This window comes from Aspergillus glaucus (assembly GCF_001890805.1).
Source record: "Aspergillus glaucus CBS 516.65 unplaced genomic scaffold ASPGLscaffold_4, whole genome shotgun sequence".
Lineage (NCBI taxonomy): Eukaryota > Fungi > Ascomycota > Eurotiomycetes > Eurotiales > Aspergillaceae > Aspergillus > Aspergillus glaucus.
Genome location: NW_019170456.1, coordinates 1,308,247 through 1,324,430, shown reverse-complemented (window position 1 = coordinate 1,324,430; position 16,184 = coordinate 1,308,247). Strand labels below are relative to the sequence as shown.

Below are 16,184 nucleotides of genomic sequence, written 5' to 3'. Positions count from 1 at the left end.
AGCATGCAGTTAGAGACAGATCTATTCAGAAGTACCTTCAGCAGGGCCGTTGATTTTTTCTACAATAAGGTTGGCACTGTTGCCTTATGTATCCTACATCATGTCTCCGTACTCTATTTCTGCCTAGAGAGTAAGAGCATCGAACACGGCAAAAACTTCTTATATTATTTAACGTACCTATCCTATTGAGGCTCTATATCAACTGCCAATGTCAGCCGTCACCATGTTCCGGTTCTTATTCGGAAAACCAACGGCGGAAGACTAGTGTGACCGTATTCGCCAGGATCCCAATCCAGAGAAGACGATGAAATGTCTCGTTTCAGACATGTCGATTTACGACAAATGTACAGTTCTCAATGAGTTCCTTGTGGTATCTTCCCATAAAGAGTGCTCAAGGATAGCAGAGCCGAACAGGTCGAGGGAGACGAGGAAGTCGATGAAACACAGCTTGCTATGGTTCGAATCTAAACTGGATGAGAGCGGCCATTTCGAGATCGTCCAGAACATACGCTTTTTTATCTTTGGGCTTTTGTTAAAAGAGAAAGACGAGGAGGGAGGAAAGGAAAAGAAGAATGAGGAAGAAATTGACGATGCCGGCAGTAAAGTCCATAAATGGTCCCGGCTAGTTACTAGGGCTGATGCCAAAGCCCGCTGGATTGTCCAGAGAGAGATATACCTCAAAGAGGAGATCCATGCCCTCCGCAAGTCCCTATCCCTCACTGACGAAGAAGACAATCCAGGAAAAGAAAGCAAATCACGACTCAATAATTACGAGCAAGAACTCGCACGCTTGGATGATGACTACTGCGCCCATAAGCAGCACACCTGGCTCTTGAAGAGCGGCTGTCCAATGAATGTCATTGAAAGAGCCTTTGGAGCACGCTGCAAGAACCCAGACTGGTATCTCTCTGAGTGGCTCTGCCAGGACTGTGCTGGACGCGGTGGCTGCTGTGGGAGAGACTGTGGGTTCTGTGAAAAGGCCAGAGATACACAGCGGGGATGGTCTCAGGGAGGTTAATGATGAAGAGTAGGCGTACATATTTTCTAGGTTGAAATTTATAGTCATGGTAAATTTGATGTCATGGTAACTATAACTAACTAGTTAGTTATAGAAATGAAGACTGCCTGATCGAGAAGGCAAACACAAACTGGGAGTCTACATAACTATGCTATGGAGAACTTAGGTACTCATTTCATAAGCCGTATTTGGACAGTGTTTTTGTCCTTTACATCTCGAATCACCTCCCATTAACGTCATCCAATAAGTCAAACCCCCATATATACGCAAAATGCATTCGCACATTATACATCGTTTTACAAGAACCAGTGATACTAGCTGGCATTTCCAAATAATCATCCACCTTCCTATTCCCCTTCCCCTCCACACCACTGACAGCATGAGCACGCACACAACACCCACAAGCACTAGTACAACCCCCCCTCCTCCATTCCCAGCGCACAATCTCCCTAGACCTCCCACAGCATTCACAGCTTCGTCCACAACATCCCCCGCGCCCAGCACAGTCCCGACGCAACCATTTGGATAGATACCAGTTTGGATTTTTCCGACATGTCTCGAATGCCCGGCCAAGGGCGGATAGTGGTTTCCCGCCTTCTAGGAACCACATGTAGCGCTTGTGTTCTGTGTATTGAGTGTCTAAGTGGCGGAGTTGTGCTTCATAGGCGCTGAGTTGTGGTTTTTCTTCGGCTGTGAGGGGAGAAAGGACGTGGAGGTGCGGATGCGGCACTAGTGGCTGTAGTGATGAGGTCTTGCGCAGGGCACGAATCTCCTCGTGAAGATAACTCTCCCGCTGAACAACCCACCGCGCTTTAATATCCGCTCTTATCATAAGTTGTGACCCCTTCATATCATTCTTGATGTCAGTTTGAGGTTGGTGGGAGAAGGAACAGCATGCAGCAGATGAGTTGAGCGAGACTGGCGTTGTTGACGTCTGTTAGTTTGGATTCGAGCCAGAGAGGAGGGGTTTTTTTTTTTTTTTTTTTTTTTTTTTTTGGGCTCGTTGGGCTCGTTGGATTTGTTTGATTCGGAGGGATCTGTCGACTCGTTTGCTGCTGCTGTGAGGTATTTATCAAGGACTATGGGTTTGTCGGCTAGAGATATGCCCGAGAGGAGACATTGTAGGAGGTTATCGCGGTGGGGGTGTTGGGCTAGGCGGTCGCACCAGTCGTCTACTGTTTTCCTAGGAGGAAGCGGAGTGTGGTAATGGTTGACATTGGTGTAGTTATCGGGAGCACCTGAAGGTGGATGGGCTAGAGATCTTGAATCAATGGAGCAATCCGAGGTAGCTGAAAAAGCAGACTGACGGTTGTGATAGTAATTTGGATGTCATATTCTCGATGGTAGGGCTGAAACAAGTGACACTGATTAGTTCTTTTACATGTACTTATGTCTGCTACAAGTACGGAATACTTTGATTAGACTCAATCATTTGACCCTCTCAAATGGAATGCCAACTATTTGGCCTTGACGAGTTCTGGTATAAAAAGCCGATTAAAAAAAAAAAAAAAAAAAAAAAAAAAAAAAAAAAAAAAAACCCGAAGAAACAAAGGGATATCATAAACTCATAAGACCCAAAAAGACGCCGTGACCCAACCCAACCGAACCCGTTCCTACCAGCCTAGTATAAAATCAACTAACCATAATAACATTCGACCTCGCCCCCTCCACCCCCCTTGTACTTAACACAACCCTAAACGGCCCCTCCCCACCCCCCTCCTCCGCCTCCGGCGACGCATCAACAGGCTCATCAATCGTCCGGATCGCCACAAACGCCTGCTTATCCCCTTGTGCTTGACTGTCCATCATCTTAATCAACTTCAGCGTATGCACAACATTCCAGATACCCTCTTTTGTCATCCGGTATCCCTTGAGCCAGTGCTTCGCCCACGCGCGGAGACCAGTGTTGCTGGACCAGCGGTACGCGCCGACGACGGAGGGGAGCATGCCGTAGCTGTAAGTAAAGGAGTCGCCGAAGCGGGAGGGCGGGTTGGATGCTGCGATGCGGCAGATAGTAAGGGCTGTTTGTTCGGTTTCCGGTGGGAGGATGCGGTCTGGGGTGTTGGGGTTGTTGTGGTTCTGTGGGTAGCGGGTTCGCGCGCGCATGCAGGTGCAGAGGTAGGAGGCGTAGTTTACGGCGGCGATGCAGGGGTCTGGGGAGTTGGGGAAGTGGAGGGCGGGGATGCGGATTAGGGTGGATGGGTTGGTAGTGGTGGTGGTGGTGGAGATGGTTAGGGAGGCGCCGGTGTGGTCGTCGATGGGGATGTCGGAGAGTGGGAGATCGTTTCGCCATTGTTCGAGGCGGTGGAGGAGGTCTGCGCTTTTCTCGGCCCAGTCTTTTTCGAGGGATGGGTGTTGGCGTTTTTGGATCTCGAGGGCTGTGACTTCTTCGACGAAGAGGAGGATTCGGTCGTGTAAGCTGGGTGAGTCGCGGAGGAGTTCGTTCAGCCAGGTTGACAGATGCTCTGGCATGAACTTTGATGTTGTTACGGAGTACTTCTCGTTATACAAACGGAGCAGGAGAGCCATCCGCGAAAACGCACGGATCAGCAACATCCCCGTATTTTTCTTCATCAGCTCCATATATGCAGCGTTGAGATACAACGCGGCCCCTCGCATATGCGAGCACCAGAGCAAGACGCAGTTCCGCTGGAGCTCGAAATTGGCCGCTAACATGATCGTGGCAAAGAGTGAGAGCGCTGTATCTGCACGGAGAGAGTTTGACGACGTCGATGCTCCCAGCTTCCCGGTTTGTGTCAGATCATTCTGCAAGCTCTGTATAGCCTTTAGGCTGTGATGGAATGCGTGCCGGCGTATAGATCTGGCATTGGCAGGCTTTGAATTGGAGTTGGATAGGGTAAGTGCGGCTAGAGCTATCGCTGCATCATACACATGGGACGACATGGGCTCTGATTGGAATAGTTCTGCTAGGGGTAGAATCTTCGAGATGCTGGCGAAACTGCCTCCAGCAGAATATTGAAAGTAGGTGTAATCCTCCGGAAACTCAAACGCTCCGGCGAGACTGAGTGTCGCGTTGGAGACACCCTGAGTGGGAGAAGGGAGAAAGTCGATCGACGCTGGCGAAGTCGGTGTCATGTAGCCGGTATTCAAAGAGGTCATAGCAGGCGACGATGAGAGATCGTCCGGTGTCGACATAGGTGGAGTTGCGAGAAGACCGTCTTGGAACACGAGACCATCCTGCGAATCGAAGTTGTCGTTCCGTACTGTCTCGGGCGACGTGAGACCAACCGAACAATCCACAAACTGAGCTGGCGGGTACGACGCTTGTTGCGGGACTACGGTCGTAGAAGACATTTCCTCATCGCTGCTGGTATCTTCCCTAGCGGCATCCGACGCCTGGGCCTTCTTTCTAGCAGCCTTCTTGACTTTTTCGACCGTCAAGTTTGTCTGGTCTTTGAAGGTGATCTTCTGGTTGTAGCCTTCACACACGGCCTTGATACGCCTGCACTATAGAGAGAGAAGACTCATGTTAGCTTCCGGTTATACATATATTGGACAGCGATGTTACATTATTGCACCCAGGCTTGTTCTCATCACACTTCAACCTCCTCTTCCGACAAGTCAAACACCCCGTCCTCCCCCTTGTAATCACATTCCGCTTCCTCGGCGGCTTGTTGGTCATAGTGTTGACCGGATCAATCGGCTGAGACATGGTAGTAGTAGCAGCAGCAGCAGCAGTAGTATTAGTGGCAGTAGTAGATGCGGATTGCTCGGTAGTTGTAGTAGAGGTCAGTATGTAGTTCATATAAAGCCTTCCCGAGAAAAAACAATAAGAGGGGAAAAAGGAAGCAACTTTAGCCTAACAGCGATAATAATAATAATAATAATAATAATAATAATAATAATCGCAGTGAGACAGCATCAGACTCGGCGTTAAGCATCCTATCGACATTGAGCATTGCATTCCCATCCTGCTCCTGCCATCCATCACGGGATAACTTCGGAAATCCCGATCTCCAACTGAGGCGCAAGGGATCGGCCAACTACAGATCTTCCCCCTGAAGCCCTAACAAACCGGATGCACAGAAGCAAGAGAAACTGGAGATAAAACCGGGTGAGAGAAAAATATTGTAAAAAGAGGAAGGCAGAAGGAATCGGCGGAAGGTAAAACAAACGAAAAAAATAAGGGGGTGCAAGTGATGGGCACATGTGACACGTACTAAAAAATGCGAGGTCGTTTTTCTTTTTTTTTTTTTTGTCTTTCTTTGTTTGCGCAGCGCCGAGGAACTTACAGTTACATAGTACACCGATACTTGTTATCGCCATCGAGAATGTCGCACCGATTAGTTTGTTGTTCAAGGGATTATGCCTGGCATTTGATCTCGCTTAGAAGAGCCGATGGTCCCCGTAATAAGAGAAAGAAATATGTAGATCTAGATCTCAACTGGCTGCGCTTATTGGAAGTGGTCACGCCAGGCGAAATAGAAACCGAAATATTGTTTTGGCTACTCTGTACAAAAAATAAAAATAAAATTTCAAAATCTCATTCCAAATACTCCGTACTCCGTTCTCCGCAATATAGCATCAGTCATAATCAGTCATAATCAGCCATAATCAGTCAGTATGCGGATGAGGACCATGTTGCTGCATATACAGCGACTGGAACCACCCTCTCCCTGCTGCACTCAGTAGATCTCGTGGATTCCCTTGCTCGGCTACTCGGCCTCGGTCTAACACAAGAACCCGGTCAAAGTCGACAATGTTGTGTAACTGATGTGTAATGGCAATGACGGTGCAGTCGTGGAATCGTTCTCGCAGGACCGAATGGATACGCGCTTCGCTGTCTTTGTCAAGACTGGCTGTCCCTTCGTCTAGGATGACGATCCGATTTTGGCTCACGATCGCCCGAGCAAGAGCGATAAGCTGTCGTTCGCCGTGAGAGAAGTTCTTCCCGTTTGATTCGACCAGGTCATCCAGCCTCCATTTGTTCGGTGCGCCCGCCACGTCATCCAGGATAGCCTGTAGGTGCTCATCGGGCAGTCGGCTGCTCGGGTCTAGGTTGAAACGAATAGTCCCGTCAAACAAGGTAGGGTCCTGTGGGATGAGGCTTATGCGTTGTCGCAATTTCTCCACGTCAAGTGATTCTACATCGACCCCGTCAATGGTGATAGATCCGCGGAGCTTGGTGGCTAGTCGAAGCAGACTCAACGCGAGTGAACTCTTCCCGCTTCCCGTGCGGCCTACAATAGCAACCCGTTCCCCAGCTAGCGCGCTAAAGTCAACGTCTCTCAGCACTTCATTTTCATCCCATGAATAACCGGCTGTCAGATTCCGAATGTGGACCGCCCCCTGCGTTGGCCATTCCTCGGGCTCGGTTACGTTAGATCCATCACACGGACCAAGCTCCTGTGGGAGATCCTTGATATAGCTCTCAACCCTGTAGTAGCTAGTCATCTCCACTTCCAGGAGACTTGAAAGATACACAAGATCTAACGATGTTAACATCCTTTCCCTGTCTCAGAGCGTAACGCAAAGTGGATCAAAACTCACAAAGAAGTGATGTGCAAAGCCCCGTTGTCAGTGTCAAGCTGAGACCAACTGTTGACGCATTCGCATGCTTTTGTGTAACGGCCAAAACCGCGACAGAGAAAGAGATGAGCCCGACGCAAAGGTCCATCCTTACCGCCAGCCATCGCTGGAGGTCACTAACCCCGTTCCAAGCCCGGACATGATGGTCGACAGCGGTGTTGAATCTATCCTGTAGAATCTTCTCCGCCTTGTACGCGTGCACGGTCATCAGACCCGTTGCAGTCTCGGAGATACTGTGATGGAGAGGTGTCAGACTGCCAGCGTACATGTGCTTCACCGCTGTTGATGCAAACCGATAGCGATAACCAATGTAGAGCGCAAGACCTGTCAGCGCAATAGACGGTAGCAGGAAAAGTGGAACCAAGGAAGACACGGTCAGGATGCGGAAGGCGATGGAAAGATAGGTTTCGAGAACTGGTCGCAGGGTCTTAAATAGCGTGTCATCCAAGCTGGCCATATCGGAAGAAAACCGGTTAATGGCCTGTCCAGCTGGTGTACGCCAAATCCAAGCGTATGTAGCGCCAAACACTACAACCAACATTTCCATGTGCTTGTCGCGACTTGCTCTCCAGGCGCCTGAATATAGAAAGACGAGTGAGACGGCTATCAATAGTATACGCGCAATCCCGAGGCCTGCGACTCTAGTTAGTCTTGGTCTCCCACATGAATAGCGTCCTGTCGGTGGACTTACCTGTGAATATGCCAACAAAGAAGCCAGGTTGAGAGCTATTGCCTTCAGTATAAGCCTGGCTCCAGACGGAGAGCCACGCAGGCAAAGCAATATCCATAGCCTGGGCTGAGATGGTGAAGACGGCCATGGTAGCAATATAGGTGCGACATCCAAATGATCGGATGTACTTGCTTACTGGAAGCGAGTCAGCGGATGAAACCATCGGGGAAGTGAAGACACTTACTGTATTTGAAACCAATGCGCCCTCGGAGGTTGTCAAGGTCGTTTGATTTCTCATTATTGTCCTCACGTGGTTCATTGTTCTCCTCAGGACAGTCGCTTTCTGAGACAACGTCAACGACAGAGACTAAAGACGAGTTGACGACGCTCCCATTCTCAACGACCGCATTTTCACTCTTTATTGGGCGCACAGTTCGAGAAACTGTGCCATCTCTCATATACACGATCATATCGGCCCTTCCCAGTAACATGTCATTGTTTGAGACGAGAACCACTTTGCGATCCCTCATCTGCGGTCCCAGAATGCAATTGTTGATAATCCACTCGAAGGTCTTCGGATCCAACCCCGACAGAACATCGTCCAATAGCAAAGTATCAGCCTTGGAGTATACCGCCCGAGCGAGTGTAACTCGCTGACGCTGACCTCCGGAGAGTCTGCGACCACCCTCTCCTACATCTTTCATGTCGTGGTCTTTGGAGGTTGCAAGATCTGGCTCTAGCGCGCAGCATTTGAGGACGTTTTTGTATCGTTTCTCGTCGAATGAAGCGCCGAAAAGGATGTTGTCCCTGATGGTGCCCCTGAACAGCCAGGGATTCTGGGGTGTATAAGCGATCGGCTCGAATTGTGTCTTCTGGAGCTTTTGTCGGTCGAACAACAACGACTGCAGCAGCAGAGATTTACCGGAACTGAGAAATGTCAGCAAGCGAAGATGACTAGGTAGCTCATGATGACTTACCCTACATCGCCGGTGACAACATTCAACCCGGGTGCAACAAATTCTAGGTCCGCCTGGATGGGTAATTTGCACAATCCAGTTTGAATGGTGATGAATGTGTCCTGGGAAGCAGTCTCACCCGTGCCTGTTGTCTCATCCCTGGCGTACGCTGCTGCTTCTGGCTGGTCAAGGAACTTGCTCAGACGGTCTAGGCTGACCGTTGCTTGAGCATATTGACCTGCTCCAAGAACGCTCAAGCTAAACATGTTGTTCACGATGTTGAAAACAACCACCACCGTAAAGACAACGCCCGGCTCCAAAGGCATCTTACCCACGATGGTGTACAATAGCAAGCAGAGGAGAAGTGCAAGAAACGTAAGGGTTGAAGAGACACTTTCGGAAGCAACAATAACTTGCATTTTGTGCCAAATAGCATCCAATTCCCGGTTTCTAGCCCCGAGGATTCTCTGCATAAAGGGCTGCACATGTCCAAGTATCTTGATAGCTGTCATCGCCCGTATGCTCTCACTTGTCTTCGTAATTCGCTCATCCGTACTTTGCAACACCCCTGATTGGGCTTTCGTTTGAGCTGATACAATGAACTTGTTGAGCGGATATCTCGTCACAAGGAGAAAAACAAGGCTGGGTATGTAATACCATCCCACAATCTTGTAGAGGATAATCGAGGAAAGAGTAATTTCGACGGGCGCCATAATTGCTGTCAACATCGTGTATCTTAGAGTACCTAGCCTATCGATATCTGCCGAAATGTTGCTTTGCAACTGCCCGACATCGACAGCGGCATCTGCTTGCAGCAGCATCAGCTTTCGATATACAGCGGTGGTAATGCAAGCCTTTGCATCTCCTATGGCGTGTGTAGCATAGTACTCGAAGGTTTGCATGCACAAACCACGCAGTATTGGACAGCTCCCGAACAAGATGACCGAAACCCACGGACGAAACTTCGGGTCGGGCGATCCTTGAAGGGAAAGCAGGAGCTGATAGAGTCCGATAGTTCCAATAAGCTCGACGGCGCCGCAAAGCACTGCCCAGAACGCCGTCACTGCCAATTGGCATCGAAAGAGTCGCCATAGGGTTGCCCTAAAGGAGAGCGTTTGATGATAGTCCGAGTAGCTCTGCAGCCAGGCCTCTCCTGAGCATCCCTTCCGGTTAGGTAGGAGGTGGCTTGGGCTCATAACCCCATTACTGTCGTATCCTTTGTCGACGACAGGACTAACCCAGGTGTATAACCACCATCTCTGGATAGGCGAACAAGACTTTTCTGGATGACATCCATACTCTGAGGGGGGTTGATGACCAGGTGTCAATAAGGGCAAAACAATGGCACTTGCAAAGGCAGCTGCCAGCTGAACGAAATTTCGAACAGAAAGACTCTCATAGTGTTGTCCTTGGAACCATATCAACGGATACACTTGCTCTGATAGGTTCGTCGCCAGAAAGAGAACAAGTGCAAGGATATTAGCGTGCACAAAATAAAAACAGCGTTTTGCTGGGAACGCGAGGTAGCACAGTCGAAGAACAAAGACCATGATCTACCATGATTTTCCGTCAGTGAAACTAGGGTCCCAAAACAAACTTGGCTCAGTGCGACTTACCCAAAGCGATCCAACTAGAACTAATGGCCAATGGTTTTGAGGGTCTTTCCACCCAGAAAGCAAGGTACCGAATGCGCAGACAAGCGAGCACGACAGGTTCAGCAAACCCAGTAGCACATGTTGGAGATTTAACGCCAGACCGGCTGGCTGCTTTCGACGGCAAAGGAAATGGACATCCGCAACGCAAACCAGCAGGCATAGCCCTGCAAGAACCAGCATGTTTGGCCTGATCACAACGTCGAACGGCATATTGTGGTGAACTCAGGTCTTCCCAATCAAAACGGACGGAGTCAGCGTTCGTGGGGAAAAGTTGGACTCTCAAACGAAGCGTCAGCCAGCGGTTCCTGGCCAGTCTTATAGTAATCTCACCTTGTGCTGTCCCGTCAAAAGTATCCCGATTCAACAAGAAAAGAAAAGAAGATCCACATGCTCCGTCCGGATACTGACACATCGCCTTCTCACAGACTACCGTCCCATATTTTGCCTGCCACTTCTTCATATAGCCCACGCCAAGCCAGCAGTGTACGTAGGCATATTTTCGAAATTTCCCTTATAGGCAGGTGAATAATGGAGGACGGAGGTGTAGGAGCAGTCTGAGCGCCTGCTTTGTCTCCAGCGGGCTCCGTCTGCCACGACTTCGGCTGCGAATAAGAAAGCCGGAGAATATCACTTAAACTTTTATTCACCCGGAAGCTAATAGCAGACACATCAAACTCGTAAGAGATCGACAGAATGAGTTGTATGAAGAAGTATGTAGTAAGAAACTACAGAAGCACCCGCCGCTGCAGAGACCGGGCTCGTTCTGGGTTACCGCTTTAGGTTAAGCGCGTCAGCCATCTATCACAACACCATATAAAAACATATACTACTACTATATATAAAGACCTATAATGATGAATGACATTGTTCAAATTCCCAGGGCAAGATGAAGATTTGGCTTTCAATTGCTTTTGCCAGTCTAGTCGCCGTTGGACGGGCAGCCCTGGTAAATGGGCCGCAGTCCTACCTGGCGAACACCGACGACCATCGATTCGAAACGTTCAAAAGCCCTATACATCCCTCGCACTCGATCAGAATCAAAGAGCAAAATAATAATCTCTGTGATGCAGGCTCCAAGCAGTATACGGGATGGTTGGATTTCCATGGAAAACACATGTTTTTCTGTAAGCTCGCAATGGATACCCAAATAGGAAGGACAACACAACCAAAAGGAATGCTAACCTGCATAACTTAGGGTATTTCGACAGTCTCAGCGATCCTTTGACGGATCCTCTCACGTTGTGGCTGACAGGAGGCCCCGGGGTAAGCAGCATGGTTGGTAAGTTGTGGCGCAACACGATGGCACGATTAGAAAGCTAACATTAACCAGGGATGCTACTCGAACTGGGACCATGCCGTATCGATATTGGCGGTCAAGGGACGCATAGGAATCCTTATTCGTGGTCACGGAATTCCTCCATGATCTTCGTTGATCAACCCGTAGGGACAGGGCTGTCATACACGGACCCTGGGGAAAAAGTTCCGACAACATCTTCGATAGCGGCTGAGGACATGTACATATTCCTCCAGATATTTTTGACAGAGGTCTTTCCGGAGCGACGACGTGTCCCTTTTCATATCGCAGGAGAAAGCTTTGCAGTATGTTCCTAAAACATGGTATTTTGACCTGAGCTGACCAGTATAGGGACATTATATCCCAACGTTGTCTGCGGAGATCATACGACAGAATAATCTACAAAGTGATAGCCCGGCCATTCCTTTGAGCTCGATACTGATAGGAAACGGTTATGTCTCACCGCTGGATACAACCTACGGCTACTTCGAAACCCTCTGCACGACAAAGCCCGGGGTTGCCGAACCCGTCTTTAACCATACTCGATGCCAAATAATAGCCGACACTCTACCCCGCTGTCTTTATGTATACGAGGCCTGTTATCGGTATCCCGATAAAGACCTGTGCAAAGCCACCGACCAAGTATGTGGAACCATTAAAGAGCTCTTTCATAATGAGTCGCATGCGGGCGGAAGAGACCCCTTTGACAGTAAGCTGCCTTACCAGTAAAGATGATACTACCCATGGCTAATTTAATCAGTTACTCGGACCTGTGAGGTAGAGCATCTCTGTTACGCAGCGACTCTTGACATTCAGAAATACATCAACAAACCCACTACCTGGCGGGCACTACAAGTACCGCAAGAGATCGGCGACTTTTCCATTGAATCGATGCGAGTAGCAGCTGCGTTTGCATCTGGCAACGATCTTTACTCGCCCGTTATGGACGAGATACAATTTACTCTAGATAACGGTGTCGATGTGTTGATCTACAACGGAAATCTAGATCTGGCATGCAACACAGCCGGAAACCTTCGCTGGGCCGATTCTCTCCGTTGGAATGGCCAGGCTGAATTTACTTCCCAAGACCTGAAGCCGTGGTACTCGGTTACTAACGGGGGAATGAGAAAGGTGGGAAGCTACAAGGAAGTTTTTACACGAACTGGAAGCACAGAACGGCGATTTGCATTCGTTACGGTCGATCATTCTGGACACATGGTAAGCTTATTGATCTAGGGACATTGGCTTTATCTACGGACGTTGTACTGACTCGATCTAGGTTCCGTTAGATCAACCCGAGGTGGCTCTCGATCTCTATACGAAATGGCTATTCGAGGAACCATTCTGAAGACACGGACTGTTTTAAAATTTGCATAACACAATAGATAGATACTAGTGAATTTATTCTATTCATAGCTTGCCACAACATCGACAGAGTGTACTTTAGACCCGCAACTCGTACTCCGTACGCACCTCGTATCTACATTCCACCAAAAGAGTGACTGATCATATCTGTAGATCACATACTAATGTATGTATGCATGCAGCTATTATTATACAGCGCAGTGGCAATCCCCCTTTCTGCCTTTTCCCGATTCCGGGAAAGAAGCCATCGTAGATCCTTGCTTTAGCCATGATATTCGATCAACTCTCAGACAAAGAGGATAAAGAAACTGCAAACTCAAATCCCGATTTTTCTCCCCCCCCTTCAAACAGAACTCTTTCACTCAATTGCCCCTCTTCTTGAAACTTTTTAGCCTCGTTTGAAAATGTCTTTTTCTCAATTGTTGTATAAGGTGGTGCCCACCAAAATAGAATCACCTGTCACGGCTCCGATGTCAATAGTTACACTGCAACATAGCACCGCACCAAGTAGTTGATACAGTGACTCTCTAGTCCTACTTTGGCGCTAACAGCCGGAGAAGAATATCTACTGTTTGCTATCATGGCCGAAAAGCACGGGGCAGACATTTCAGTCATGCAGGCGCCCACCCTATCCCTGGAGGACGAGGGTAATGGGCTCTCTGGACAGTCGAAAGAGCTTCCGGAGAGTAGATCCGATACTGGAGATGAAAGCATCGGTGAAGATGATCTGTACGTTGCCCCGTGCTGGTATGATTTGTTTGATTTACTGACAGTTACAGTCAAAGCCCCTATCCAGATGTCCAAGCGAGCGTTTCTGACACGGACGAAGATCTACCCGTCAATACCTTTCGCGCGTGGTTTCTGGGAGTTATCGGGACGATTTTTTTGACGGCATTGAATCAGTTCTTCCAGCTTCATAATCCGCCTTGTAAGTGAACAGTCGATGCAGATGGATACATGCTGATATCAAGAATAGTGTTTCTCTCGGCCTACATTGCGATATTCGCGACTCTACCATGTGGGAAGCTAATGGCCGCTACGCTACCGACAAAGGTCTGGAATGTATTCGGATTCGAGTTTACTCTCAACCCAGGCCCCTTCAACCAGAAGGAGCATTCGATCGTGGCCATCATGGCATCCTTAGTGACGGCATTCGATAACGGCTCCCTAGCCTCGGATGTCTACGTCGCCTTCGACAAGTTTCTGCACATTCCCATCTCTGCAGGCTACCGATTTATGTTTCTTCTTAGCACCCAGGCCCTGAGTTTCGGCATCGCAGGACTCTTCCATCGATTCCTGGTAGAGCCTGCGTTCTGCGTATGGCCCGCAACACTACCGATCTGCTCGTTACTTTACACGTTCCACGAAAAGCGGTCCCAGAAACAGGAAATCAACGGGTGGAAAATAAGCCGAATGGGATTTTTCTCTATCATCGTTGTCTGCGGAGCGGCCTATCAATTCGTCCCTGGGTTTCTGTTCACAGGACTCACTACGTTCGCGTGGATTACTTGGATCGTGCCGAAGAATGTGACGGTCAACCAGGTCTTCGGGGCTACATCGGGCATGGATCTTCTGCCGCTTACTCTTGATTGGAATCAGATAACGGGGTATTTGGGGTCGCCGTTGTTGGTTCCGTCGTGGGCACTGGTGAACGTGTTTTGTGGGAGTATCTTTTTCCTGTGGGTTGTTTCGCCTGCGCTCCATTGGAGCAATGTGTGGCAGGGGTTGTATATGCCGTTTTCATCGTCTGAGAATTTTGACAATACAGGTGAGTCCAAAGTCATCCTACCATTAGCCAGAGATGCAGGCTAACTCGTATAGGAAACTCATATAACACGACTCGTGTGATGAATCCGGATTATTCTCTCAACGAAGCGGCTTATTATAATTATTCCCCGGTATACCTAGCAACAACCTCGGCCCTTTCATACGGACTGGGATTTGCAGCCGTGGCATCCATCATAATCCACACCATCCTCTACTACCGCCAAGCAGTCTGGGAAGGCCTCCTCGCAACATTCGGCCTCCTTTCCAAGCCCCAGAAACCAGACATCCACGCCAAGGTGCCATCCCTTCCCCACAATCGTAGAGTACATACTAACCCTAACAGCACATGCAAAAATACAAACAAGTCCCCATGTGGTGGTACCTAACAATCTTCCTCTCCATCTTCGGCATCAGCATCGCCTTCCTCTACGTCTACAACACAAGTCTCCCCTGGTACGGCCTGATCCTCGCCATCGCAGTCAACGTGATTCTCCTCGTACCCACGGGTATCATGAAGGCGATTTGCAACATCCAGCTGTCGACGGCGGTGATATCGGCGTTTATCGCGGGGTATATATGGCCGGGGCAGATGATGAATAATGTCGTGTTCAAGATTTTTACGCTGGTTTCTTCGGCGCAGGGGTTGGGGTATATTCAGGATATGAAGATTGGGCATTATATGGTTCGTCTCTTTTTTCTGATTGGGTTGTGAGGGTGGTGATGGCTGACGGGAGTAGAAAATCCCACCGAGAGTCACTTTTGCTGCGCAATGTACCGGGATCCTGGTCTCTTGGTTAACACAGACAGCGGTGAATCTCTGGGCTATGGGGAACATCGAAGGGATTTGCACCCCCAATGCAAGCAACAGCGTATGTTCCCCTCCACTCCAACATACGCAAGTCCCAAAACTGACTGGCAAAGTTCACATGCCCCCTAGCCCAAGGCTACGCAACAAATGCCGTATTCTGGGGCCTCATCGGACCCAAGCGCCTCTTCTCAGAAGGCTCCATGTACCGCCCCATGCTATGGTTCTTCCTTATCGGCGCCTTACTACCCATTATCTTCTTCTTCCTCGATCGATACTTTCCGAAACTCAGACTGCGAAAGGTACCCACACCCACCATACCCACCACACTCATCACCATAACCTGAATAGTGCTGATAAAAACTAGGTCCACCTCCCCGCTGTCTTTGCCTCCACAGCGAGTATTCCCCCCGCCACGGCCGCGAACTATATGGCCTGGGGACTTGTCGGACTGTTATTCAACGGGTACATCAAGCGCCGGTTCTATGCATGGTGGATGCGGTATAACTACATTCTCTCTGCGGGACTTGATGCAGCATTGGCGATTGGGAGTTTTTTGATTTTCTTTTGTCTTGTTTATCCTGGTGTTAGCGTGGAGTGGTTTGGAAATAGTATTGCGACGAAGACGGCGGATGGAGCGGGGACGCCGTTGAGGACGGTTAATGAGGGTGAGACTTTTGGGGTGAGGACTTGGAAGTAGTCTTCTCTTTTATTTTGGGTTCTGAGTGTGTTTCGTTTCTTTAATGTTATTAATTATGTCTGACCAGTCCACATCAAGAATTGTCGAGTGACATCAAACTTACTATCACACTCAAATAACTTATAATCCGCGATGCCCCCCTCCTATACCCATCCATCCATCTCTCATCCCCAATCCTTGCTACCCTATCGCAACCATATTCCGCTTCCTATGGGCAGAACCAAAGATAGAAGACTGGCGTAAACGCCTTGGTCAGGATCCCGATCCCCAAGCACTATTGAAATGCCTCCTCTCAAAAGACAGACTTCGCCGACAAAGCTCGACTATTCGAAGCATTCTCCACCACACAAGTGGGACTAAAACGAAAATTGAAAGAGAAAAACCCGACCAAAGAATCAAACCCT

The 16,184-nt window shown here is 49.0% G+C and overlaps 6 protein-coding genes across 6 annotated transcripts; 3 read left to right on the top strand and 3 right to left on the bottom strand.

Annotated features, from left to right (window-relative positions):
* Positions 1–325: 325 nt before the first annotated feature.
* ASPGLDRAFT_33107 (uncharacterized protein) lies at positions 326–1,018 on the top strand (the record flags this gene model as incomplete). The annotated part of the gene is made up of 1 exon (XM_022544262.1): positions 326–1,018. The coding sequence occupies one exon, from the start codon at positions 326–328 to the stop codon at positions 1,016–1,018; it is 693 nt and encodes a 230-aa protein (XP_022404079.1).
* Positions 1,019–1,199: 181 nt separating this feature from the next.
* On the bottom strand, positions 1,200–2,009 carry ASPGLDRAFT_43944 (uncharacterized protein). The gene has a single exon (XM_022545913.1). The coding sequence runs from the start codon at positions 1,866–1,868 to the stop codon at positions 1,239–1,241; it is 630 nt and encodes a 209-aa protein (XP_022404078.1). The 5' UTR covers positions 1,869–2,009; the 3' UTR covers positions 1,200–1,238.
* A 641-nt stretch (positions 2,010–2,650) lies between these two features.
* On the bottom strand, positions 2,651–4,691 carry ASPGLDRAFT_33106 (uncharacterized protein; the record flags this gene model as incomplete). Its single annotated transcript, XM_022544261.1, has 2 exons — positions 2,651–4,486; positions 4,548–4,691. 2 exons carry the CDS (start codon positions 4,689–4,691, stop codon positions 2,651–2,653), a joined length of 1,980 nt encoding a protein of 659 aa, XP_022404077.1.
* A 656-nt stretch (positions 4,692–5,347) lies between these two features.
* Positions 5,348–10,396, bottom strand: ASPGLDRAFT_43941 (putative ABC transporter). Its single transcript, XM_022545912.1, has 7 exons — positions 10,180–10,396; positions 9,811–10,127; positions 8,216–9,747; positions 7,483–8,165; positions 7,260–7,433; positions 6,530–7,201; positions 5,348–6,468 (listed from the first exon to the last, which is right to left on the bottom strand). Exons 2-7 carry the CDS (start codon positions 10,027–10,029, stop codon positions 5,594–5,596), a joined length of 4,155 nt encoding a protein of 1,384 aa, XP_022404076.1. The 5' UTR covers positions 10,030–10,127; positions 10,180–10,396; the 3' UTR covers positions 5,348–5,593.
* A 321-nt stretch (positions 10,397–10,717) lies between these two features.
* Positions 10,718–12,597, top strand: cp7 (putative carboxypeptidase Y). The gene is made up of 6 exons (XM_022545911.1): positions 10,718–10,973; positions 11,045–11,128; positions 11,180–11,448; positions 11,495–11,852; positions 11,904–12,361; positions 12,423–12,597. The coding sequence occupies exons 1-6, from the start codon at positions 10,736–10,738 to the stop codon at positions 12,489–12,491; spliced, it is 1,476 nt and encodes a 491-aa protein (XP_022404075.1). The 5' UTR covers positions 10,718–10,735; the 3' UTR covers positions 12,492–12,597.
* Positions 12,598–13,056: 459 nt separating this feature from the next.
* optC (small oligopeptide transporter, OPT family) lies at positions 13,057–15,932 on the top strand. Its single transcript, XM_022545910.1, has 8 exons — positions 13,057–13,237; positions 13,288–13,436; positions 13,485–14,276; positions 14,330–14,571; positions 14,619–14,957; positions 15,013–15,144; positions 15,197–15,382; positions 15,448–15,932. The coding sequence occupies exons 1-8, from the start codon at positions 13,089–13,091 to the stop codon at positions 15,778–15,780; spliced, it is 2,322 nt and encodes a 773-aa protein (XP_022404074.1). The 5' UTR covers positions 13,057–13,088; the 3' UTR covers positions 15,781–15,932.
* The last annotated feature ends 252 nt before the right edge of the window (positions 15,933–16,184 follow it).

What these genes read in the sequence shown, in the direction of transcription:
- ASPGLDRAFT_43944 (XM_022545913.1), bottom strand. Translation starts at nt 1,868, where the DNA reads ATGAAGGGGTCACAACTTATGATAAGAGCGGATATTAAAGCGCGGTGG.
- ASPGLDRAFT_43941 (XM_022545912.1), bottom strand. Translation starts at nt 10,029, where the DNA reads ATGCTGGTTCTTGCAGGGCTATGCCTGCTGGTTTGCGTTGCGGATGTC. An exon ending in CTTTGTTGGCATATTCACAG is followed by an intron (nt 7,202 to 7,259) that starts GTAAGTCCACCG and finishes CTAGAGTCGCAG; the next exon opens with GCCTCGGGATTGCGCGTATA. An exon ending in GCTTTGCACATCACTTCTTT is followed by an intron (nt 6,469 to 6,529) that starts GTGAGTTTTGAT and finishes TAACATCGTTAG; the next exon opens with ATCTTGTGTATCTTTCAAGT.
- cp7 (XM_022545911.1), top strand. Translation starts at nt 10,736, where the DNA reads ATGAAGATTTGGCTTTCAATTGCTTTTGCCAGTCTAGTCGCCGTTGGA. An exon ending in CGGGGTAAGCAGCATGGTTG is followed by an intron (nt 11,129 to 11,179) that starts GTAAGTTGTGGC and finishes AACATTAACCAG; the next exon opens with GGATGCTACTCGAACTGGGA. An exon ending in CGGAAGAGACCCCTTTGACA is followed by an intron (nt 11,853 to 11,903) that starts GTAAGCTGCCTT and finishes TAATTTAATCAG; the next exon opens with TTACTCGGACCTGTGAGGTA.
- optC (XM_022545910.1), top strand. Translation starts at nt 13,089, where the DNA reads ATGGCCGAAAAGCACGGGGCAGACATTTCAGTCATGCAGGCGCCCACC. An exon ending in CCAGCTTCATAATCCGCCTT is followed by an intron (nt 13,437 to 13,484) that starts GTAAGTGAACAG and finishes TATCAAGAATAG; the next exon opens with TGTTTCTCTCGGCCTACATT. An exon ending in AACCAGACATCCACGCCAAG is followed by an intron (nt 14,572 to 14,618) that starts GTGCCATCCCTT and finishes TAACCCTAACAG; the next exon opens with CACATGCAAAAATACAAACA.